Source organism: Grus americana, chromosome 3, assembly GCF_028858705.1.
Source record: "Grus americana isolate bGruAme1 chromosome 3, bGruAme1.mat, whole genome shotgun sequence".
In the NCBI taxonomy this organism is placed as follows: domain Eukaryota; kingdom Metazoa; phylum Chordata; class Aves; order Gruiformes; family Gruidae; genus Grus; species Grus americana.
The window spans coordinates 23,065,783-23,090,993 of NC_072854.1; the positions used below are offsets into that span (position 1 = coordinate 23,065,783).

A 25,211-nucleotide genomic window follows, 5' to 3' on the forward strand; every position below is an offset into this window, starting at 1 on the left:
CCCAGCATCTGCTAAATGTTGGGTACACATGGGAAATGTGCGGGAAGGAGGCAACCTGTAGACCGCCAGCATGGTCCACACTGCCCTCTGCTACCTCTTTAGCCTCACCTGAAGGGAAGGAGGTGATGAGCACTGAGTCGGGTGAATTGTCGGGCAGCTGGAAGCCCACAGGAGATCTTAACCTTTGGGGCAGGTAACTTCACGAGCTGCTTTCTGTCCCTCTGTTTCTGTGATTGCTGTGGAGCCTGGAAGGGAGCAGTTTGAGTCATTAACTAGAGGTTATACTGTGTATGAGAAATCAATTTTCTGGGGAAAAAAGGCTCCATATTTTGATACCTTTGTGTCATGTCCAGTATGTCAGGGCAGTTTTTCAGTTATCCAGAGTCATAATTTTATAATGCAATACACATGAATATAGTAGCTCATGCGTTTATTGTTTAATAGGTTATTTTTTTCCAATTGGAATTTTTAAATACCTTTGAAATGGAATTTTAGTATTCTGTGTCTTAAAAGCACATAGTTGTTCAGTTTCTTAAATAATTCTGTATTAAACTAAATAGCATACTCAGTGGTCATGATGTTACATCTGGACAGTGTTCAGTGTGGGGCCCAGTAGAAGTGAGGGACTGGCAAACTGGAGTGAGTCCAGCAAAGGCCACTGCCATGGTTGGGGGTGGGAAAAGGTCAGAGAGGCTGAGGGAAATGGATTTGTGTCGTTTTGAGAAGAAAGAACTGCAGGGGATTGAATTGCAGTCCTCTCTTCCTTAAGGCGGGGTTGGAAAGAAGACGGAGCCAGGCATTTTTCAGAGGTGCACAGCAGGAGAATGAGAGGCAATGGCTGCAAGCTGCTGCAAAGGTAATTCCAGTTGGGCGTGAGGGAGAAACTTTTTCTAGTGTGGCTGGTTAAGCAGAGGAGCAGGCTGCCCTGGGGAGTGGTGGAAAAGGCCCTGAGCAACCTGATCTCATTTTGAAGACACTGGTCTCAAGTGTATGAGAGAATAATCAGAGGTTTCATTCAGCTTGAGCTGTGATTTCCACGATTCTTGTTTGAATGCACCTGTGTGGTGTGTAGCTCTGTTAGCAGCAGAATCAATGGGGAAACCACTTGAGCTATAAACACAAACTGCCGTAGGCTGCTAGCTGAATTAAATCATCTGGTTTAACCTTGATTTAAACATCTTTGACTTGAGTTAGTTCCCCTGCCTCTCAATAGAAGAGTGAAAAACTTCTCTTTGAAATATGGTGCTGTTAGAGATCATTCCATGAATGTGCCATCTACTTCATAAAATGGCAATTATTTTATTTTTATGGAGGGTATTACTGGAATGTACAATACACAAGCTGTCTTTGCTTCTCCAATGTTTTTCTCTGCATCTAAAACATAGAGAAAAATCTGTGGAACTTCAAGATGAATTAATGCAATGTATAAGTCAACCCTTAAGACATTCTTAAGTGAGAAAGTGTATCTATCTTCTTGTGAATAACTGCACTGTTCAGATGGGAGCAAGCAGGTCAGTGGCTAGGACTCTAACACTGGGTCTGTGTCCTTCTTCCACAATTCGTGTGTAACTTGAAACATGTCACTGTGAGCTAGATCAAAACAAGCTGAAAACTTCCGTAGCTCAGCTCTGCGTGTTAATTGTTAGTATTTGCTTGTGAGGAAGAAACTGATTTTTAAAATCGTTGTCAAAGTTAACTTCCACAGGTGTTTAAAAACTTGCATCATACATTTAAATAAAAAAAAAATATTCTGAAGACCTTTTAGCTACTCTTTTAAAGACATATTTGGAAGAGGTGCCAAGACTGACTTTCAGAAGTTTGTCGGTTATTGCATGCTTCACACTTGAAAATCTATGTTCCAGTGACGATTCAACTTTAAAAGAATAAAGAAAAATAGCCTTTTCTTCAAACCATAGTTTTCCTTCATTTTGGCTGACAATTTTGGTGTGGCAAGATGCATTCCAGACATTTGTAAGCAGGAACACGCCTTTGAGCCTTGCAGATACAAACTGCAGAGAGAAGCTTTAGAAAGGACACTGTATAGTGAAAGCACATAATGGAATATTTTGTGTGTTGTAGACAGATGTTGTATATGTGTATGAATCCTTTCTGAGCCTTGGCTCTGAAACTACTTGTTTTTGTCTAGTACTTGAGTAAGAATTACCAAAGCTTAAGATGATTTAAAAGGAAATTTTGTATGCTCAGAAAATGCAAGTTGTTATGCATTGTCTCATCGTATGAGGATCTTGCGCTACCAGAATTGTTATCCTTCCTGGCATGTCTGTCCTGATGATTTGCCCCTGCATACCTGATGTCAGGGAGGTAAATTGCCTGGTACCTCCTAAGGTTGGATCCTTTTTTTGAGGCACTCCTATTCACTGCCACCTCTTCTGTAAGTGGCAATTGATTTTACCTCTGTGTCGCAATTAATTTAGTTTATTATTTCTCCATCATACCTTGAATTTCGCTATCTCCTTCAATTTATTTTTTTCATGCTTTGGCTATGGAGACTTTGCAAGCCTTGAGCTGTTTTGTGTGCTGTTGCAAGCAGAAACGGTAGCTTCATGAGATTAACATCTATGGGCTACTCAAGAGTAGGACAGAAAACTTAGCATTGGCTCTTCCACTGTCTTGTGTGGCCTTTGGAAACTTACTTTTCCTCCTCAGCCTTGTTCTGAAATCTTTCCTTTTGATATGCTGTCTCTGGAGTTAGAGTGAAAATGGGTTTGGGGCAGAGTGTGTACATTGCTCAGCACGACAGGTCCAGTTTATTCTTCCAGATGATACTGGAATATCGCTAGTAAGTACTGTTATGGGGAAGGAAGGAAAATTTCTCTCACAGGTTCTGGGCTTTGCTCTATCCCAGTGTGTATTCTGGACCAAAGTGTCAGAATGCTTTGTAGGTTTATTCCGTTCCTTAAAACATAAGACTGATGGCATTTGAGGAAAGAGGAGGAAAGAGAAGGTGCTCAGGAGACTGTTCACTGGTACTTCACTCTCCTCAGGAGAGGTGAAAGTAAAGGTGCTCAAGTGGAGTTTTTAAGATTGCAATAAAAACCTCCCACCCTTAAAAAACAAAAAAACACTCCCAAACCACAAACAAAAGAAAAGAGGCCGTATATAAAGTGCTTAGTTAAAACCTGTGATTTCTGATTCTCAAATGGAGAAAAACATCATCAAAACTGATGAGCTTCCTAGAGTTTTTGTACCCCTCCCTTTCATGAAGATTTTTGAAACGAAATACGTACTCCAAACAGGCATTGAAATAACATGTTTTAGTAATCTGCTTGTGATTGTCACAGTGGGAGCTGCAGAGTACCAAATAATTTGAAAGCTTCATCTTTCTTCATCTGGCTTATTGAGATCATTACAAGAATTGGCTCCAATACTGAGGGCTGTGTACATAAAAATTTGGACTAGAGGTATTTTGAAGCAAGAAGCCAGGCACATTTCCTTTCTTCCATAATGGTATTAGCTAATAGGTATGAGCTTGGCCAAACGGAAAAGGAGTGTCTCAATATTTGGAAATTATGTTCATCTACAAAACATGTTCCCTTCATTTTTGCAGGGTTTTTCGGTCTGCTAAAGGCACGGTGGATACACTAAGATGGACACAGAGGAATTCCCTCCCCCACCACCAGAAGGTAATTGAAATAGTTTGGGGTTTAAAGCCAATTTTGTTGTAACAATTTGATTATATTTCCAGAAGTGTTTTTACCTCCCCAACACTCCCTTTCCCCATATCACCTTAAGACTTGGTCCCAGTGGTACTGTGCTGAAACGTGAGCTCCTGTCATCTACCCTGTCTTGTTCTTGGACCTTGCTTGCTGGTGTTGTGAGAGCATGACGGAAAGAAACCTGGGGAGCAGTTGGTCCTTACAGTCCAAACCTGTGAATATGTGTTTTCTAAGGCAATATTGTGTGGACTTTATCATCACACCTTCATCGTGTGCTTTGGCAGCCTCAAATGTTCACGCACATGGTGCCTGGTGGAGAAAAAACAAGTGAAGCCTGTGGCACGGGCAGGATATTTGGACCAGTGTCTCAAATGCCTGGACAGATTTGGAGTCTGAATTGAGAGGACAGAGAGGGGTGAGTTGTTTTCTGTTAGGGCATATGCCGCTTACACCAAGTGTACTTCATCTGGACAATGTCTGCTGAGGGCTGTAGCCGAAGGACCTTCTTCTGACGCTGCAGTTCTCTAGCCAGCATGTGTTCCCATGGGAAGCGGAGGGGAAGCATGCACAACTGAACCTCTGTGTGGTCAGAGCACAGAGATTGATGGAAGAGTATTATGTATGCTGGGCTATGGAGCTGCTTCTGTGAAGTTAGCTCTTGGTGCCCCTTGGCTGCTGTATACTGGTAGTTATATGGGTGCTTATATAGCCCAGGTTTCAGAGGGCATAAAGAGAGGATGTACAAAGGCACCATGTCATTGCCTTCTACATTTGTGTTCTCTGTAAGAGAATATGGCTATTATTTTTGCTGTTTGATTTCCTGTAAATGCACCTTTGTGTAGTGCTTGGTGTTATGTATTTTAAGTTCTAGAAGGATTTGGCTTTTGATAGTTGGATGCTGGGAGATTTCTTAGAAGAATTATATGCTTGTTCTGATCATCCCAAAGCACAAGTTTAAGGGTTTTGGAGACCTGTGGGTGAACCCAGTACAGCTGTTCTTATTTTGGTAAAGTTGCTAGTATGGTTTGTATAGTTAGTGACTTTCCCAGAAATTTTGGATCTGTCCCTCATATAGGACATTATTATTTATGGACTTACACTCTATTATATACACTGATATATGTCTATATTAATATATGTATATTAATAATATACATTATTGCTTATAGGACATTTTACTTATTGTTCACACAAAACTTAAACCTATATGAAGCCATTTAAGTATGAAAGAAGATTTGTCTTAGTTATGCTCAGCCACAACTTTTTAGGAATTTGGGAATTGCCATCCTAGATCAAGACTGTTTTCTCTTAGACACTGCCACAGATAGAGGTCTGTTACTAGATAGTACCTAGGAAATTTGGAATGTGAAAGTAGCAGACAGTTGTGAAATCAGCTTTTAATGGGTTAGATTTCTGGCCAGCATTGTTGACAGTTTTATTTATGCTCTGAGATATCACTGAGGTTATTGTTGGCAAAAATGCTTTTCCTATCCCTATCCTAATCCATGTGGTCAGGACCCTGAATTTAGCTGTTTTGTTTAGTGACAGTTTCTGTGAAACTGTTCGATAATCCATCTCCAAAGCAATGTAGTGCTGAGGGGGAAGAGTCGTCCCTAAGGAATCAATATTTCCACTTGAGCAAGGGCTGCCCTTTTTCAAAGACAGCTAGTAATTGTGGCAACTGCTCCAACTTTATGCAGCTTGTCAGCATGTGGGATACTCTGACAAAAAATCAGGGTGATGTAGTTCAGTACAGTTCCAGAATTCAGGTTCTTTTTCTGCAAAGCTCTATGTGACATGTAGAACTATTTGTATCGCATCCTTATTTTCAGACATGTCACTCCTTAATAGGCTGAGATTAGACTTCATTTAACATAAATTGAGATTCTGCTCTACCTGATCTTGCGTCAATGGATGCTTTTCATGTCATCTCAGAAAGCTTTGTCTGAAACTATTGGAACTTGTATATTTTTTTACTTTACCATTGTTAACTCTCTTAATGAATATTAAGTGAAGGTAAATTTTAATAATTACACTAAAATACACTTTAGTTCACTTTCTAGATAATTCTCATGAGCCATTTTGCAGATGGAAAATAAGTGAGCATTTTAGGGCCAAGTACAACTGCAAATACCCATAACAAAGGAAGGAAAATTATATGGGATTTTTTGGTAATGGTTGAGGGGTTTTCTGGCATGCATGTACACTGGCCACCCATGGTGTCTGCTCAGAAGGGATGAGCAGCACCTGCCGGTGCCTTCAGACAGCAGGTATATGGGGGGGATTACTGTGGATTGTAGTGAGGATGAGGCTCCTGCTGGGTGCAGGACCTTTTGCATAATGATTCTAAAATCCCCAATTGGGCCACAGATGAAATCACTTGCTTTTTTTTTTTTTATTTTTAAAGGTCTTGTGATATCGCAGGAATTTTTTTCTTTTACCTATTTGTTGTCCTAACAAATATAGCTGTAATGTTGAAAGTCACATGGGTTCCTTTCCATTTATGGGTAAATACCTTGCACTATAAATCTCAATTTTATTCTTTTCAAGTAGGTTTTCTATGGTTTTGACAAGTAACTTCCACAAATTTATTTGTATCAATCCTAATGTATACAAAGGGGAAAAATAATAGTAAACCTTCATCTTTGTCATGGGAATGTTGTGAGAATGTATATGAAAGCTATGTGATTAAATTCATGTTAAATGATGTCTTTTCATTAGCAATAATTGTCTGAATGTTTACCTTGTTTAAGTTAAGGTACACGTAAGGTCAATAGTAGAGCTTCTTTTGCCACTTCTTAATAGGGAAAAACTACATGCGATAAAAGGATGGAAGATAACATATTTAACCTTTATTTATTTCATTTATTATGCTTATGCAACATATCTGCTCATAGCTGTTTGGACATTCCATTCATGCATTGTTAATTAAGCAGTGACAAGTCTGTGCTGGTTAATTCCCTTACCCCAAAGCAAATTCAAGTACTGAGGAACTTTAGAAAAATTAATGCCTGTATGCTCCCTCCTCCAGATTGCTTTAAAAAGAGATTCTTCTTCTAGCCATGATTTTTCTCTGTATATTTTGAATGCATGTACGTGTTAGCAGCCAGGGAGTGGTTGGATGGGGGTAGATACATAGGCTTCCTTGGCTAAGAGCATAATCCAAAAAACTGCTTCCGAAATGGACACTTGAGATGACAGTACTAGTTCATGTTCCCTTCTTTAGTCTGTCTGTGCATATGAATTTATGCACAAAGTGCTGGTATTTAAGATTTCATACATAAAATATTTCCATGGCTATTTTGTGAAATAAAATAGAGGATGATTCTTGTTCTCTCTATCAACAAAATCCTTTTTCAAAAGCTAAATGAAAATGGTAAATTTTATCATGGCTAAGTTATAATTATGTTTTTAATTGGTTGCTGTAATGGAGTGTCCTTAACCAAACCCATTTAGATAAGAAAAGGGTGTGCTGCGGACTGCAGACTGTGCAGTGAGGAATTAAAAAGCTGGTAATTCTGAGAATCAGGAATTGCATCGTGCTTCTCCTGTAGAGGAGTCATCTTCATGCTGACCAGCTAGGACTGGAGATTGGATGTTTAATGCTAGGATGGTGTTTATGTGTGATGGCCTATGCTTGTACTATCACTACTTTATTAGGAGATGTGGTCTCTGACTCTTTTTCATTTCTTCACTGGAATAACGTCTTATGATCTTGCAAAGTGCAAGTACTTTTCTTTAAGTGAGGCCCTAACAGGTGTTTATCGGGGCCTGTTTCAGAAGGAAAACCAGCTTTGTTTGCTCAGCAGGACGGATACCTGACAAACAGCTTCGTACCCAAGGGAAGCTGGGGACGGTGTACTCTCTGTGTCAAACAGGCTTCTGGTTTTGCATTTTCATCTCTGAATGCGTCTGTGTCTCTGTTTCTGGTACACGGCACTAGACCTCATATGATTTCTGTGTGAAAACTATTAGAGAACCTTGAGTGTGTTTCCTCATACTGAGTACACTTGCCAACAATTCATCCAAGTTGTCCTGCACTGACTTGCCTTTTGCAACAGTTGCAAGACCTAAAATAAGCTTTAAGCTCCATTTTGTAATTAATTGAGTCTATCAAGGTAGGTTAATATATAGTGATGAGATTTCAAGTATGGCTGCATCACAGTACAGTTCTTGAATCATGAACAGATGGTATATTTTGTTTTCTATTTATAGGAAATTAATATATTAAAATTTTAAAGTGAAATATTGACATTTCAGTGTTCGTACAAGGACATTGTGAGAATGAATTTGATAACATAGTCTTCATATTACTGCCAAATACTCTCTTTACCTGAGAGAGAAGCACTTGTAACTCTTCTTCGTTTGGGAAGCGTGAGGTGCCCTTAAAGACCAGCTGTGGTGGAGAGCTGGATGTTCACTCACCTACACCACTGTCCCCAGAACCATGGATAAAGCTGGGTGAGAAGTCTTGTTCTGCTGAAGTTTGGGATCTAAGATGTTCTTCAATGGGATGAAATTTGTTTTTTTTAAACTGAAAACAAACTGAGGATATCTCCTAGACACCAACTGTAAAAGCATTTTATACACCTTTTTATACAAATGATGAGCTCTCTAGGGCTGTGAGTGGGATATTTCTTTGTTCCTGATACGGAGAGACATAGAGCAAGGAGGCCAAGGACTTAAATCTGAATATCCTGTATGTGATCGAGTGCTGTGATTGTGTCCTTCTGTGGTTATTTTTTGTCATTTGCTTGCCAGTGCCGGAACACTAAAATAGTCCTAGTTCCTCCGTCCCTAAGAAGGAAGTCTGGCTTGAGTCTGAGGCTGAGTGAAGTAGGAACAACTATACTCTCATAAAATTTCCTCTTCGGATTACTTTACATACTCTAACCAAAAAAACCCTTAGAAAATTTTTTTATTAACCCTAGTAGGGAGCTGCAGGATGGGTGCCATGTTTTGCTGTAGAGATGACTGTATTTCTCTTCTAGGGGAAGTGCTTTTTATTCTGTGTGCTATATATATTTATTTCTGCTTAGTTACCTTTTGTACTGTTTAGTGAATGATTTCATAGTTTATTTAGGCTTTAGCTGTTTTACAAGCTAATTTTGTGACTGAGACAAGAGGCAGTTAAATTGACGCTTTTATAATATTGACAAGAAAAGCACTTGTATGATTTATGTTTTAGTTTATGGAGGTGAAGAACACTGGGGGGACATAAGCTCGTATTTCAGACTAAAGCAAAATAAAAAGATGTTTCTTACTATGATTGGGGGATTGAAATAAGAACACTGCTTAAATTAAACTGCAGCTATAAAGGGACTTGGTCTCGGGCTAAACAGCATTGTTTGTTAGATATCTATTTTCAGCATGCAGACAGTTACAAATGATGGTAAAAGGGGAGCCAAGATTTCAGAAGAATGAGAACAGAATATGATTTGTAGTTATGAATGGTCCCTTGTTTTTGAAGCTGGCAGAAGCTTGCTGGTGTCTGACATCCCATCTGTAACAGAACAATTTATTTATTTCTAAAGATCACATTTCTCTCAGTAAATAAAGGAAAATGCATTGTTTAAGGTAAGGATCAATTATTTTGTGTGACAATTCAGACAAGCTGTGTAACAAAGAGGAACAAGAAAATTCCCATTGCAGAAATGCAGCTACAGTGTCACATGTCACTCCTAATTATGTGGTTTTTCTTCTAGCCCAAGTATATTTGAGTGTTCAGAAAAACAAGAAATAGAAAGAAAATAAATAGATTAATTAAAAGCTTATTTTGGTTTTTGGCATCTACAAAGAAAACACAGTTTACATGGAAGTAAATATACCTTATTTTGTTTTGAAGTAATCCAGTAAAACCTTCGCTAGATGTTTGTAACGTGTTAAATGATGAAATGTGATTCACTGTCATAGATTTCTGAGAGGTTGACTTAATCCTTTTGATAGGATTTGATGTTTTCTTTGTGAAGAATAAGTTATAGTTGTTTTTGTTCTATTCAGCTGCTCTGTAAGGTGACTTTACTGCTGGACTTAACTTGCTAGCTGTGTGCAGGGACAAGGCCCAGACATGTTGATCGGATAGAGCAATTGATGATGAGATAAAGGGCTTCCAAGGGATGTCAGCAAAAGTTTATCTTTGGTCTGGGGTAACTAGTATTGTTTGCTTAAAAGACAAATAAATTGTAAAGGAATTTGCACTGACTTTGGGGTACGCTTGCAATGAATATTTGTGCAAGCTAAGTTCTGACACTTTAATTTCAGTGACCCAACGTATAAGGAGAGGTATGAAATTTTTTTTTTCTTTGCTGCTTTTTGCCTTTTTATGGCTTGTATTTAGCATTAACTGGCCAGGATAAATTGCTGCCAAATAACTGAGGAATTTTTTGGTTGAGTTTTTTTTAATTCCATTTCACTGATCCCAGCAATACTCACTAACCATGCCTAAAGCCTCTGTAATGATTCTACTGTAGACTTTACAGGCAGATTAACTATTTTATACATTGTTATAATTCTTTTATCTTGTGTATGAGCACGGGTAAAAACTTGTTTGCATTATAAGTTAAATCAAGCGTCTGAATTATTGAGTGAAACATTTATTAGGTGCTGCTTGGGTTTGCTGCAGAGAGGAACTGAAACTATGCTTAGCAATCTAAGGAAAACATACTTGATAAGCTTTTTTTGGGGGAAAACCCCTCCAACTCCCTATATAGATTGTCTTTTTTCTTCCTCATTAAACTAATCTTTCCCAGGAAAGGTGACCTTGTTGTAGTTTCATTAAAATGAATACAGAAGGTGATTTAGCCTGTCAAAGAAGGGTCATTGCAGGAATACATCTCATTGTTTAGTAGTCTGTTGTTGAGCTCAGTGACTTTGGTTACATGAGAGCATGATAGTTCCTGAAAATCTATTGTTATGTTGGTACGGGTTTCTCCAGGGGCTGAATAAGGATGTGTGTATTTCTGTGCCATGGGGATGCCCACACTGACCGGTAACTTCCCAGCCTGTATTTCCCAGTTCTATATGTCGCATGGAAAGACAACGGGAAATTCAGGTGCTGATGCAATAAGTTGTTCTGGGAGCAGTGAATTGGTTCAGTGTAATGTGTCCGGAGGATCTTGGCATTCTCCTGTATTGCAAAGGAACGTGGAAGTAAAATTAGCTTTGGTTGGGATTGCTCTTTCCCAGTTGCATATCCGACGGTGACCCACTCATGTTTGCACGTGAGGAACACTTGCCAGCCAAATGCTTAAGAAGACTCTTTGTGTTGGAAGACATTCCTTCTGACTTCCCACATGGACTGGGGGCTCCGAATCACAACATTCGGTTATGGCAGCTGTCTTCGGCCAGGGCAGGGCTTCCTTTCCCCGCCACGGCTAATGAAAGGAGGTGATGAGAAGGACTCTGAGGCTAATGGACTGAAAGGTCTCAAGGAAACACCATCGTTGCCCAGCTCAAGCCAGTGTCCACTGAGGTGATAGAATTTCTGGTAGAAGCTGTGTTAAAAGGGTATTATAAAACAGGATTTTGAAGAGTTCAGTTAGTGAGTCTTGAGGTAAGAATTATTTTCGTGAATTTGCTTGAATTCCTCAGGTGTACTTTTTTTGAACTGTAACAGGACCGTAGCATGTTAGGGCAAAGAAGAGCAGGACACATTAAAACAATAATTAAAACAAATGCTAAGAAAGGGAACACTATAAAACTCCCTTGCCATTAGTTGCTGGGATAATGGATTTGTCAAACTTAGCATGTATTAAACTTTGTTTACAAACCAGTCTATCTGTATAGTGCTATGCAGGCTGGGCAAAGGGGGTAACAACAGAAATGACTAGGTGAGAAGCCAGCTAAAATCCAAAATACTTCCTGTGGTGTTCTGGATTTACAGAGCACAACCATTCTGTGCTAGTCCATAACTTTTTCTGTAGTAAAATGGGCTGTAAGTTGCTGTAAAAGTTGATTTCTAGATTGTTTCCTTGTTCGGAATACCTTGAGGAGAAAACACAAATAGTTGTATCTAAGTTATTTTTGAGCGTGTGAACAGGTTGCACGCAGTGCAGTTAGATGGAGTTATTGTTGGGGAAAAAGGAACCTTTGGCAATGTGTCCAAAAAGACAAATCCATCCCCAAAGCCATGTGCATCTTGTGAGCCCCACCTGGGCTGTTGCCACAGAAGGAGGCTGAGCATATGAACGCCTCTGATGCTGATAAGGCAGTCGGATGCCTTTAGGGGTTCAAAGTGCTGCTTTTGGGAGTGCCAGCAAGTGCTTCAGTTTTGTCGTTGCTAGATAAAGGGTTGTTCAGCCTGGACCAATGACCTCAAATATAGGCATCCCTTTGCCAAAGTCATCTGAAGGTTTGGTCTAGGAGGTATGTACAGTTGTTGGCAAGGTAGAGAAAGGAATGTGATCCAAAATGAAGCCAAATCTCTTGCTACTTCTTATCCAAAACGTGTCAGTCTGGTGGAAAGATGTTGCTAGACATGATCCAAGACCCTAGGGTACTTAAGCTTTTTCTCTGGGTGGGTTTCAGCTCTTTTTAGTATGCCATACAGTTTATGTACCTGCGCTGCCTGTTGTCTTTCTGTAGAAGTGGGATCTCATGCCCCCTGTTTTGGGCCTTCAGGGTCTCTTTCTGCCATTTTCTGCTTCATGGGAATCCCAATTACTCTTAAAGTCCTTTCAGTCCAAGGTTTTATCAGATGATACAACAGGTTCATGTTGCTAATTAGAGTTAAACAGACTGTATTAGAGCAATGCATATTCCTCAAACCATTAAACAGTAATTGCTTCAATGTAAAAAGTAATTATTTGGAAAACTAGATATTAATAGATGATATCTGCTAGAAAAAAAATGTGAAGAAATAAAGAACAAGCCAGACTGCTCCCACTGGTGGAAATTTCCTTAAAAATGACCATTTTCTCACAAGTGTATCAAGTACGTGGTCAAAACTACATTTTCTAGAAAATTTTCTTTTTGCTTTTTTCTTTACATGACACTTGTATCCTGTGGTTAGCCAACATGCTCCATCTCTGCACTGCCAGAGCTGGATACTTCATTTTCCCAATGACTTTGTAGTCCTCCTGCTGTTTGATTTCTGTTTTATTAAAGCTCTCTTGTTCTCCCATTCCCTGCACGGACTGTCCATTAGGCACTGTGTTGTAGGTGAGTTCAGCAGTTCGTATGCACAGTAGCTGAGGCTGAGCACCCATCTCTACCAACAGACATGTCAGACAGCAAGGTAGCTTTTGTGTTTTCACTGCTATACTTCATGTTAGGTGCCTGGTGGCATTCGTACTAATTCAGACTGTTAACTTTGGTACTACTAAGTATTAAGTATATTAGTATTCCTTTAATACTGATGGAAAGCTAATAGCCTTTAATGTGGATAGATGGTTTTCAGCATAGATAGAGATCTAGCGTGTATTTATGCAGTTTTCCAAATAATGGCTGTACATACTTGCCTTACAGAATCTCCTTATAAGGACTTCACTTGCTGCACATCAGCAACATTTCATGGTGAAATTTTAACGGCAGAATCTACTAATACGGTGCTGAGGACCTGCTCGTCCAGGGACCAGGCTTGGTCTACATTTCTGGCTGCAGCAGACGATACCAGTGTCACCAGCATGCCGAGTATGAAGGCAGTTAAAGTAAATGGTCACAAAATGCTGATTTTACATAGCAGCATTTCTGATTATAGTGTGACCAGCACTGAAAAGCATCTTGTGGAGTTACAAAGGAGTACAGATCCTGCTGGTGGTCCTGCCGCTCCTCTCTGGACAGCCTAGTTCATGTCTAATATTTTTATTTTAGACTTTAAAGGTTTTTTTGCAACTTGATTCTTTGAATTTTTAGCTAACTTTAAGCTTAATTTTTAGCATTGTGAGTAGTTTGTAAGATTCAATGTTTTCAATATTTGTAAATCTTTCCTAGCATCCGCAGATCTGGGCTGTATTTCAAGAAACAAAATTCTTAAGTACTCGGCATGCTGTTGTTAGTAGTCTCTCTCTGAAACTTGAGCAGGCAGAATCATCGTTCTTTTGACTTCAATGTTGCATTTGTTTTTTATCCAGAAGAATAATATCTGTTGTGCATGCTTGACAACATAATTAGTATGTGATGTGTGTATTTGATATACTAAAGAGACATTTTTACTTATTTCTTCATCATTTATTTGGAGAGAGAGCCTGTTAATTCGTGTGGTTTTGCTTTTGTTTGCATCACTGGAAACACATTTTTGCATGAATGTGTACTGTTTAGTTTTGTTGGGATTTTCTTCTAACTGTTTTCCACAGAGACTTGTAACACTGACATTGCGGTCATGCTTTGGATGCGTGCACGAGCTGTGTGTAATGAGCAGCGTGCCTGTACCGCAGGGACCTGGGCTTCCTGCAGCGCCAGCTTAGCGCAACTGTAAGTCAAAGGGGAATGAAAGTCCATGGCTCTGATCTGCTTCCCATGGGAAGGAGCACTCACCCGTGTTTTTTTGCATACACAGTTTTGCTTCAGACTTTTCTTTCCCCCAGCAAAATAGATGCTTTCCACCTGTGTGACCGTGTGAGGAGCCAATTCATGGATGCCAGTGGTGTGCTGGCAAATGTCACGCTGTGACTTAGAAGTGTCGGTGAAGGGCAGTGTTTGCAGGAGCACCTGCTCTTAAAGCCAGCCTTTGTCTTAGGGCATCCCTCCTGCCCTGCCCAGTCACTCTGCCCACCTCACCCCTCTCCCTGCACAGGTACAGTAGAGGTGTCGTTTGGGGAAGGCAGGAGAGAGATGTGTAAGCCGGGTACCAGAGCAAAAGGATAGTTAACTTCAGTTTTCTCTCTTGGTACTGAAGCAGTGGTGGTTACAAGTGAGAGAGATGAGCAGGTAGAAAATACAATGTTGCTTTCTAGCTGTAGGAATGCAATCTAATCAGTGCTAAAAGCTGGGACAAACTAGGGGCTGTCCAGTGGCAACTGAGTCTCTTAAAACCTTTTTGGAAGTTCTTGCTGAATATGAATCCATCGTCATTTTCCAAAGGTTTACAAGTTGGCCAAATTGGGGAACTTTTGCAGGCATAAGTGTTTCCTAGCACAAGGTTCACCTTCCTGGCAAGTGCCAAGCCTCTGCTACGAAGTTGCACCTGAAATAAAAACTGAGGAATGTCTGGAGTGTATTAAGGTTGAATAATAAGCACTCAGATTGCTATGCCTGGCTGTTTGCTTTGATTTGTAACCTTTGTAAGTTATCAAATTTTATAATACCTAAAAATATTCTGAGATAGTAAACTTTTAAAATATTTTTTTAATGGAAAAATTTTGTGTATTTCAAGATACTTGAGAATTTGGAGAAAATTTGAAGGAAGGCGGGTCTACGCAGTCTCAAGTGTCTTGTTGCAATCCAAAATACACGAGTAAAAAAATTCCAATGTGCAGTTTTAAAGCATTTATAAGAACAAGCAGTTCCTGCCAGTCTGCTTTAAGTTCAATTGTATTAATATTTTTTTTTCACTAAATAATAATGAGGTATGTTCCATCTGAACCATTGTACACATTTTCTTCATCAGTCAGTGTAAGATAGTGATATGGTAAAAGTGACTAAAAATGTTTATAATTTAGAAAAAAAAGAAAATTTAGCATTCAATGAGTAAACAAGATAGATTACACTCTAGAGCCCCCCACTTCCTCCCAATTAAAAGAAATAATATGTTGGAAGAAAAGTAACTGTTAGAGGGAGAAAGGAAAAATAGTTTTTCCTTCTGAGTACATACATATTTACCATGTCCTTCAGTCTTTAGAAAATTTTCTCATAGAGTCTTTCAAATATAATAGATGCATTTCCTCTTTTTGATCCATAGTTCCCTGCTAACTTTAAATAAAATAAAAATTAAAAAAAGGACTACAACTGATTGCAAGGATGACATTCCTAATTATACAGAAGTCTTACTCGGTTTCTAAAGATATTTTTCAAACCTTAAAACATAACATAAAGTTACATTTCTTGATGGCAGCGTGCCTGTTTATGTCCACAGCTTCCAGGTTTGTTGTTACTGTGCTCCAGACTGCTGAACTGTTCCTGCCTGGGGCTCTTTTTCTTTCTTCCATTATCATGGTTTTCTATGGAAAAAACTTCTTCAGGATCATCTCTGGTTTGCACTATTGCAAGGGAGGACAGAGGTTTGGGGTTTGGGTTTTTTTTTTTGTTTGTTTTGTTGGGGGTTTTTTTCTTGTGTGTTTTCACTGTATTCAAAATGCACTTGGTAGGAAGTGCAGAGATAGTTTGTCTTTCTTCTGTATCTCTAAAATAAACTCTTGAAGAAAACTACTAATGAAGCTTCCCTAGCTTAATTTGGCTTTAAAATTAACATCACTCTTAAACTTGTAACTTTTAGCTGTGTTACATTGAACTATAAATAGTTTAAGGAAAATGAAAATGAATGGGAAAGCAGATGGTGCCAAGAATGCTTTGCAGTGGCAGAGCAACCAAAAATTGTTCAAATTTGCTTATGCCCCAGCAGATCTCCGTTAGCTTGTTTTTGAAGTAAGCTCAAGAAAAAGTCATTTCGCCAAATAACCTACCACAGAAAAAAAGTCATAAATCTGTGTGTTGTCCTAGCCATTATCAGAGTATATATTCCTTTTTCTAATCCTAAATTTGCACTTTCACACTTTCCAAGTGCTTTTTTGTGTGTGATGTTTTGACATAACCACAACTGTAGGAAAAAGTACCTATTTTCAAAATGTAGTTATTCAAGATGTCTTTTTTGTATGATGTAATCTCTATTTATCTGCAGGGCTGAGCAGCTCTTCAGTTGAAACAAAAATCCCCCCACCCTCTCTTTAGTTTTGTTATTAAAATACTTCTTCCATCAAATGAAATAGTACGCTGTTGAGATTAAAAGCTTTAAGAAGAATATTTTTATTAAGCATGAGACTGAAGTAATCAGTAAATGTAAAGGGTTAAAGTTTATCTTTACACCCACAGAATTAAGCAAATGCAGAAGTTATGCAAAGCTGAAATACAGTTTTAAAACAACTTTCTGAAGTGTGGATTTTGGCCTCCAGTCTGCCCTTTCTAAAGGAGAGAGGAATTTTTCTTTTTATCTTTTTTTTTTTTTTTTTTTTTTTTTTTTTTTTTGTAATCTTAACCCTCTGTCCCATCAGTGATGTGATTTAGGGGCTCTCTCCAGGCTGTAGTGCCCAATTACAGGGTTCTCCACCTTGTTTATTTCTGAATGCAAAGTAAATGTTTCTAAATAAATGAAACAGGGTAGCATTAACAGCCATAATAGAAAAAAATTAGGTGGCACCATCAATTTTTTTTTACCCTAGTTGAGCAAATCAATTCCTATGTTAGGATTTCTTTCCACAATCATAAAATGTGGGTTGGTTGCTTTTTTTTAGGGGGAATGGGAAGGCACATTGAAGGGGAATTGTGCATCGGTTGACCAGGTTTTGCTCCTGGGTCCTGAGTCATTCCTTTTGCTTTTAGTGTCTCAAATTACCTTTTTTTTTTTTTTTTATTTTTTTTTTTTGCTAGTGGCACGTCTTGTCTGTCTCTGACAAATGGCAGTGTGCTGGGCTTGAGTGCCTGGGGAATTGCATCAGTGTAAAAGTGTTGGAGTAGAGAGTTAGCGGGCATCTGATACCTAAGTTACTTTATATGCCCTAAGGAAACATCTGGATCCAGAAGCTCCCTAACCTAGCAGCCACAAAACCTCAGAGGTGCTGCTCCCAAGACGTTTCCCTGTGCGGCTCAGACATTTCCTAAGCATACATTTTTTTTTTTTTCATTTGCCGATGTCTAGAATTGACCTCCAGTGAGCAGGTGAGTTCATGACTCTCAGCTGAGTCTTGCTCCAGCAATGCCCCGGTTTCCTGAGTGGTCTAATCCTGTAGAAAGTATCAGCTTGTTCCAGTAACCTCATCTTCCACCTCTCCACCATACGAAGTGCAGACAGAGCTACTTCATGTATTCGAAGTGGATGCTGCTGTGGTTCACTTATATAGTACAGTGAGAGAAGTGGCAGAGAGCAGTGCATGGACACAAAAAGTTGTGGGTTTGTGGCTGCTACTTGCTTGTGACTGCCATCTACTTCCTTACCTGCCTAGCCTGTGGCACTAACCAACATTTCACGCACTGGTAATCACAAAACCCACTCTACTTAGTGTTTCACAAGTTTGTGTTTTCCAAATTTGAAATACACAAACATACTGAAAATGTAAATAAACTGAAAAACCAGAAATAAAACACCACCACCACCTGCTTGCTTTTTTTTTTTCTTTTCCCCATTACTGTCAAGCAGCAAGTAGTACAAAGTCTAGGTAGGCAGATGCTGAATCGGGAAGAATGCTGTGATTGTCATGAATCACGTGGAAGAGCTCTGCAGGATTTTTGCATCTTTATGAAAAAAAAATTGCTAATAGACAAAAGCAAAAATGAAAAGCCTTAATCCAAAGGCTGACTTCTTAGAGAAGGATTTTAAAAAAGCATCAAAATTAAATTAAATGTCCAGTTGCCTTGACCATAAACCATGCCAATAAGTGCAAGATAACCCCTTTTTTGTTCCTTACTAGTTTTGCAATTAGTTCACTTTTTCTCCTACAGAGAGGCTGCATGAAAGATCTTGTTATTTGTGGCTGTGATAAAATATGCTGGCTCAGCCTGCCTGAAGAAACAGAAGCTTTGGCAGGAATGCTGATTACCATGACAATCTAAGCAGTCTAGAGCTGTGTTTTGTGTGGGTTTTATCACAAAGATACAAAATGTGTCCTGGGTAGTGGAGAAGCTGATAGTATCATCATGACTCAGGAGATCCAATCATCCTTGCAAGACTTTGCTTTTCATATTGTGTTACCTGAAAAGGGAGTGGGGGGGAACCCTGTCAACTTCTAGAACATGTTTGTGTATTTATGTATTTCAGCATATATTTTTATGCTATAGTTACGTGGGGTTTTTTTATAACATTTCTAATACATTGTTGAACACCTGTGTAAAAGTTAAGTATCGAGTGTGGGTTTGAGGAAGACCTTGTGAGGAAGGTCAGCTAGGCCAAAAAATTTCCGCAGATTTCCCCCCACTCCCAAGGGGAGCTTGGATAAGAGTTTCTTCTCTAGAAGGTGGGAGAGCAGCTAAGGCAGGTCAAGGGAGGGAGGGATGAAGCCTTTTGGTTTTGGGGCGCTGCAGTGAAGGCTTCTGGAAGCAGGGAGAAGGTTCAGAGATTTGGACAGCCCTCCCCAGAGCTGCTCTGGCTCTCCAGAGACTCTGTGCAGTGTCTCTGGAAGAACCTTTGGATGCTGTGAGCAGGTGATGTGAATGCACAGCAAAACCAGGTAGTACAGGGTTTAAATCTTTGTGGGCTCTCGAGACTCGTGCGGGTGAGAAAAGTAGCACAGAAGGAAACTGCCCAGCACTTCTTCCTGCTCCCCCTCCCCAGCTCAGTGTACAGTGCCAAATCTGTGCTGCAGGGTCTTCAGAAGCAAAGACAAAAATAGGCCCCATGCTCCCGCTTCCTAGCTGTATTGGGATGTAATTATTTCAGCTATTACTTCTTCAAAGGTAAGGACTGAAAGGTCAACCCCCCTGCCACCTCCACCAAAGTGCACCTTGTGTGTGGTAATAGGGCTAATAGCAAGTTGCATAAGGTCGTTGGTTTAAAACTGTCTCAGATTGGAGTAGGAAAACCCATCTGCTGGTCTCTTGTGGTATGTGTGAAGAAAGAAAGTTACTGTCACTGGCATTTTGATGCTGTTAAGAAAGAATAGACTTAGAAGTTTGAGTTAGAAAGCAAAAATGACTTGAAGTTATAAATTCCCAAAGTCCCTGTACAAATAAATTAATCTGTGAAGAATCAGCTGCTTAAGTGTTTTCCTAAAAATGGCTTGGTTTTGGTTCATTATGACAAAAGCAAGGGTATTTGCGTTATCAGTTCTTAATTGCTTTCCAAGCAAGTTTACACTAAAGGATTTATTGAAAACTGCATGAGGTTATCAACATTGCAAGGAGCTTTTGTTCTGTTCCAGTAACCTAAAAATCTAAGGGTTCATTGTACAAGCTTCATTCATAATGTGGAACATTTGCTGGTCCCATAAAATCATTATTAAGGGCAAAGAACCAAAAGTGTGTCTTTTTGCCCAGTTCTAGACCACGAACCAAAAGCCACGGGTACGAACGATGAAGAGGAGGATGAGGGAGAACAGTTTGACTTTGACAGTGGAGATGAGATACCAGAAGCAGACAGGCAAGCCCTTGTGCCACCTCCTCCTGATCCTGGAAATAACATAGAGCACCACGAGGCTAATGCCACAGGTAAGTCAGCCTGTCGGACTGTGCCTCCACTAGGTAAATAGTCAAGACTGATTATAGGATGCCTTTTCTTGAGAATGCAGTAAAAATACTTGTAAAAAGAGGTTTCTATGGAAATACCATACAAGTGATTTGAATATTCCTGCTAGTTACACTCGTGGTAGATTTGATGAGGCAAGTGACCATCACATGTAATTCCTGTGAGGTTTCCTATCCAAGTGTGACATCCAAACCAGTGGATTGGTCTCAGTCACAGTGCCATGCTACAGGAAAACTTTATGCTCTTGTAGCTCTAATGGCATCTGGGTGGCTTGAGATAAGCTGCTTTCACAGCTAAGCTTGCTGATTGTTGGTCTTAAGATGATGTGTATAAAATAAATGGAGTCTAATTGTATGAATTCTGTTCATAAACAGAAGTCTTATTTTAGTAAACATTGAAACATTTGTTACAACACATGCAAATGTTCTCATTTGATGGGAGGTGAAGTCTGAAAAGTCTGGAAATCACTGTATTCTGCTGAAATGGACAACAGCTGCTTTTGCTGACTTTGATGCAATTTCCATTTGTAAGCGGAGTCATTGTGCTCATGGCAATTAAAGATAGCTATATCTTCAGGTGACTATGCAGTTTGACAACATGGAACTTAAATACCATCTTTCCCTGAAAACTTGTTGCTTGCTCACCCTTTTGTGAAGTTGTACTTAGAGCTCAAACACTTTTGATCGGTTGGGATGCAGTTCTGCAGAGGGGCCTTTGGTTCTGCTGTACCTCAGCTTGTCTCAAGAAATACCAGCAACTTTGTGTAACAAAATAATTTATTTTCAAAGAAGAAAACTTGGAAAGTTGTTTTCTTTCCCCTTTTCTTAAAAGAGCATTTTCAGGACTGTTCTTTCAGGAGTGTCCCTCCAGTGAACTTTTTTTCTCCTCATGACTGTTCCTAAAATGTTTCTTTTATTTGTGTCTATAAGATCCAAATTAATCTAGAATCCAGACTTTAACCTTCAGGGTTTAAGGCTGTTTTCAGCCATGAGCTTATGACAAGCAAAAGAGGACCCTGGCTGCTTGTCAGAAATCCTCCTATTCAGGATTTAGAAGCCAGTTATTGTTTTTCATAGGCATCCTTGTAACCCAGCTTGTTTTGCTGCTGTTGCATTCCTTGTCTGTAAAAAGGGGAGGATAGCATTACTGTGTGGGAATTTTATGAGTCATAGGTTGTAAGCAACTTGTATAGTAAGGATCATATCAGTGTTTAGGATATTTGCAAAGAGCAATATTAAGCAGCTGGAACAGGTATGAAAAATAAAGTGGGTTTTTTTGTGTTAATTCTTCAACTTAAAGGGGCTGATAATTTAGCAAACAGTGAGAAGCTACGAACATCAGAACCTGCTGTGGAAGGCACTCCAGCCAAAGTAAATCCCTACTCGGTCATAAATATTTCACCAATCCAAGACAATGATCCATCCTCATCACCAGAGCCAAGTCCTCAAGAAGAATGTGCAAGTCCAAACTTGTCCGGTGGATATTCTGTTCCTGTCCCCTGTGGCTATGCTGTGCCATCTAATTTACCTTTGATACTACCCGCATACTCCAGTCCTGTCATAATACGCAGTGTTTCTGTAGATGAAGAAGGTACTGTATTTATGCACCTTACTTTATTTGAAGGGGAATCCTTGTTCAATTTCAGGTACCTGTGCTGTTTTGTAAATGCTTGGGTAGTACTCAGCTTGGATGTTTGTGGGAGATTTTGTGTCAAAATACAAAGAGAGCTCTATCCTGCAGTATGAGCTAAAATGTCTTGTTGGACTTGGAAGAAAAATGTCAGTTTATTTAAAAAAAAAAAAGTTCCTACAGGACTCTGCTTGCGGTAGTAGGATTGAGATACCATTGAAGATGCATAAGAAAAAACAAACGTACACAGTCAGTTCTTTCTCACCCCATCTTTAAGTTGGTGATGCTTGACCTTTGTTTTGCTGGCGCCGTATTAAAACATGCAGTACAAGGGAGGACTCCTCTCTTATCTTGCCATTAAGAATGATTAATGCTAATTCCCTTTTAATGTCATGAAATAATTTCCAGAGCGATAGTTCACTGTTCAAGCCAAATGGTTTCTTCTCATACCTTATCATGCTTTAGCTATGTCCTAGAAGAGTTCCTGTCCCTTACACCTTTTCTATATGCACTTCTGTTTGTTTGTTTGGTTCCCAGTCCTTGTGGATTTAGAGTTGCTGTGGGATGTTTTCCTTGACAATCTGATGAATTCTGTTTGTCCTTTAGTACAATTTTAAGACAGAAGAGAAAACTTGAAAGGGAAATAACTATGGATTATTACAGAAACAGGAACAATACCTCATTTTGTAACTAGAATTGGCAAAGCTGACAGCTTAATGTCAAGAGAGCAGGAGGAACAGAAAGCTCGCCATAACCTGCCTCATTTTTATATATTGTATTTTGAAAATGCTACTCTTTAGCTAGACAGTAATTCTACTGTAATTCCATGTACTGTGATAGTTTTTTCATCTGCAGCCTGTGCTGTCTACCACCATTAGGAATATTGGCAAGTAAAAGCAAATGTATGTATGTGGGGTTGTTACTACCTGTAGAGGAATATATGTTTGAGAGAATAAAATTAAATGCATCAGACATTGTAATTTCTGCTTAACAGCTCTTACACCAAATTGCTGTGTCTATAAATTCTTTCATTTGCAAAAATAGGTAGTGTGAAGAAACTTCTAAATTTTTTTGAATGGGTTTGTTTAAGAATAAAAATGTTGTATAGAAGTAGATTATTCATTAGCAATCAACTAGTAAAATCAGTTTCTTATGCTAAAACGTATCATTTGAACCACACTGACTTTTTTTCCTAAGCATTTTGGTGATTGTATTTTTTTTTTCTGCTTAGCAGGTACACAGTCAGCAACTGAAGAATGCCATTGTAATTCTGTAAACTCAGAGGAGCCTCAAAATAGGTGATTACCAATTCAGCATGTTTTAATGATCTCTAAAACAATTTCTGAGAAGGCTTACATTTGATAAATCAAATATTTTATTTTTCTTGTGTGACACTTCCATGTTTGTTTATTTTCATTTTATTAACTCCATAACTCTGGTTGTATACCAAAATCAGCACTGGTTGATTACATATATGTATAACCATGCATGACATTTTTGAAGAAACTAGGTTTAATTTTTACAGAGCCATAGCAATGTCAGCTGCAACAGGCTGCTGGAGATCTTGTAGTCTAACCTCTGCTTTCAGCAGGACCACTGCCAACATACCGTTAGATTAGCCATCGCCTTGGTAGCTGAGTCTTGGAAACCTCCAAGGATGGAGATACTGCAGCTTTCCTGGGCAGTCTTCCCTGTTGTACTACCCGGTAGCTTCTCTAGAGGTAGCTTCTCTAGAGGTAGCTTCTCTAGAGGTAGCTTCTCTAGAGGTAGCTTCTCTAGAGGTAGCTTCTCTAGAGGTAGCTTCTCTAGAGGTAGCTTCTCTAGAGGTAGCTTCAATTTCTGCACAACTCTTTAGAAGGGGGGGGTGTTGTGAAGCCAAAGACGTGCTGATGCAGGTTCAGCCTCACCAGCACCAACCAGAGGAGAACAGCCTTGCCAAGCTCGATGGCTCCTGATGCAGCCCAGAATGTCTTTAGACTTACAGTGAAAGAGCAGCTCTCACTTCACTGTTTTCTAAGAGTTTTCTGTTTTATGGTCGAAGAAGGAGGGAAGTGTTTTCAATTTCTTGACTAAAATTTTCAGATTGTTAAATAGATTATTAATCTCCTAATTATGTACTGAAGCAGCGGTTTTGAGTAATTAGCAGCCTCAGAGTAGGAACTGGAAGGCAGCAAGATATTTATTGTCTTCACAGTTGTTTAAAAACATTGTGGTGTAGCTTTTAATGCTTTTATTTTATGGCCTTTTTTTCAAGTGAAGATAACCAGGCCAAGAGAGAAGATGATGCTCTGGCCAAGTGGGTTGCAGATCCTGCAAATACAGCATGGATGGAAAGTAAGTATCAGTGAGGACCGAAGTACGACTATAGAAGGTCAGTTTTATGTTGTGATCAACAGTATGTGTGTATCTATATGTGTATATACATATTTTACAAGAATGTCCATGTTCACTTTTATTGTATTTTTTCAAATATGTTCCAGAACAGAGTTATACCAGTTAAAATGTTCAACAGTGTAATAAAATTGTGTATTTTAGAATAAAGTTAACAATCAGTTTTTCACGGAGTGCTTTTTGGAGTCTATGGAATCATTTGTCACTGTCTTAAGGAAATCATTTGGCTCCATCAATATGTGTACAGTGGAAATTTGCTCAAGTTCAGAGTCCGCTCTGTGGCTGTATATGAAATTGTTCTTCTCATGCATTAATTGGCAAATAAGGTCTTGGAGAAGGTGGAAGGGAAGAAATTGCCACTTTTTCTTAGCGTGTGCCCTTGACTCTTGACTGGCAGCTGCATTTTAAACCAGAACAGAGCCCGTGTGGTTTGAGGACAGGTAATCCTGCCTGTCCTCAGCTGTTCCCACTGGGCTGGAGATTCATCTTACATGTCACTTCAAGTGACTGAAGAATTTGCATCCTTGTCCTGCCTCTTACTGTACTACATTGCATCATTACATTATTTAGGTTTGGGTCTTTCTAAAAAATGTCTATTACAGCTTCTTTACAGCTGTTTAGTAAGGCAATGAGCAGCCTTCGACAAGCTCCACAGCACTGTAAAAAGAAGGGAGAAATGTTTACTCTTGAAGTGGATTTCTGTTTCCAGGCTACCAAAGGTCGTGATAAACAATGCAGATAAAACTGTGTGGTGTTTCACAAGTACCTTATACTGTTTTTGTGCGTTATTGCATTATTTGAATGATGATTAGATGTACTGTCAAAATTCTAGTGGAGAATGAGTTATATCCATTTTATTCATGTGTGCCAATATAACCAAAATTCTTTAGAATAGAATAGAATATTTCAGTTGGAAGGGACCTGCAACAATCATCTAGTCTGAAAGTTAAAGCAAGTTATTAAGGGCATGGTTCAAACGCCTCTTGAACACTGTTTGTTGGCCCCATTCAAATTTTAGGGGGTTTCTCATTTGGGCTTTTTTCTGGTTTGCTTTTAGACCCAGATGAAGTAATTTACGATGATGTGCCAAGAGAAAATTCAGACTCTGAACCAGGTTTGAGGTCTTTGTAATACAGATCATGTTGAAAGCAATGCAATATGGAATTATGTGCACGTATACTGAATAGATA

The 25,211-nt window shown here is 39.2% G+C and overlaps 1 protein-coding gene across 11 annotated transcripts in view; it reads left to right on the forward strand.

Annotated features, from left to right (window-relative positions):
• ARHGEF10 (Rho guanine nucleotide exchange factor 10) overlaps positions 1-25,211 on the forward strand; it is a 119,509-nt gene that overhangs the window by 15,134 nt on the left and 79,164 nt on the right. For 6 of the 11 annotated variants that reach the window (XM_054820521.1, XM_054820516.1, XM_054820515.1 and 3 more), the window contains 6 exons: positions 3,569-3,644; positions 19,794-19,964; positions 21,301-21,591; positions 22,862-22,928; positions 23,885-23,964; positions 25,079-25,135. In XM_054820521.1, coding sequence (XP_054676496.1) covers positions 3,608-3,644; positions 19,794-19,964; positions 21,301-21,591; positions 22,862-22,928; positions 23,885-23,964; positions 25,079-25,135 — 703 coding nt within the window. In that variant the 5' untranslated portion in view covers positions 3,569-3,607. Of the gene's footprint in view, positions 1-769; positions 857-3,568; positions 3,645-19,793; positions 19,965-21,300; positions 21,592-22,861; positions 22,929-23,884; positions 23,965-25,078; positions 25,136-25,211 lie in introns of all 11 variants that reach the window. The other 5 variants (XM_054820519.1, XM_054820517.1, XM_054820526.1 and 2 more) reach the window with 3 other exon arrangements.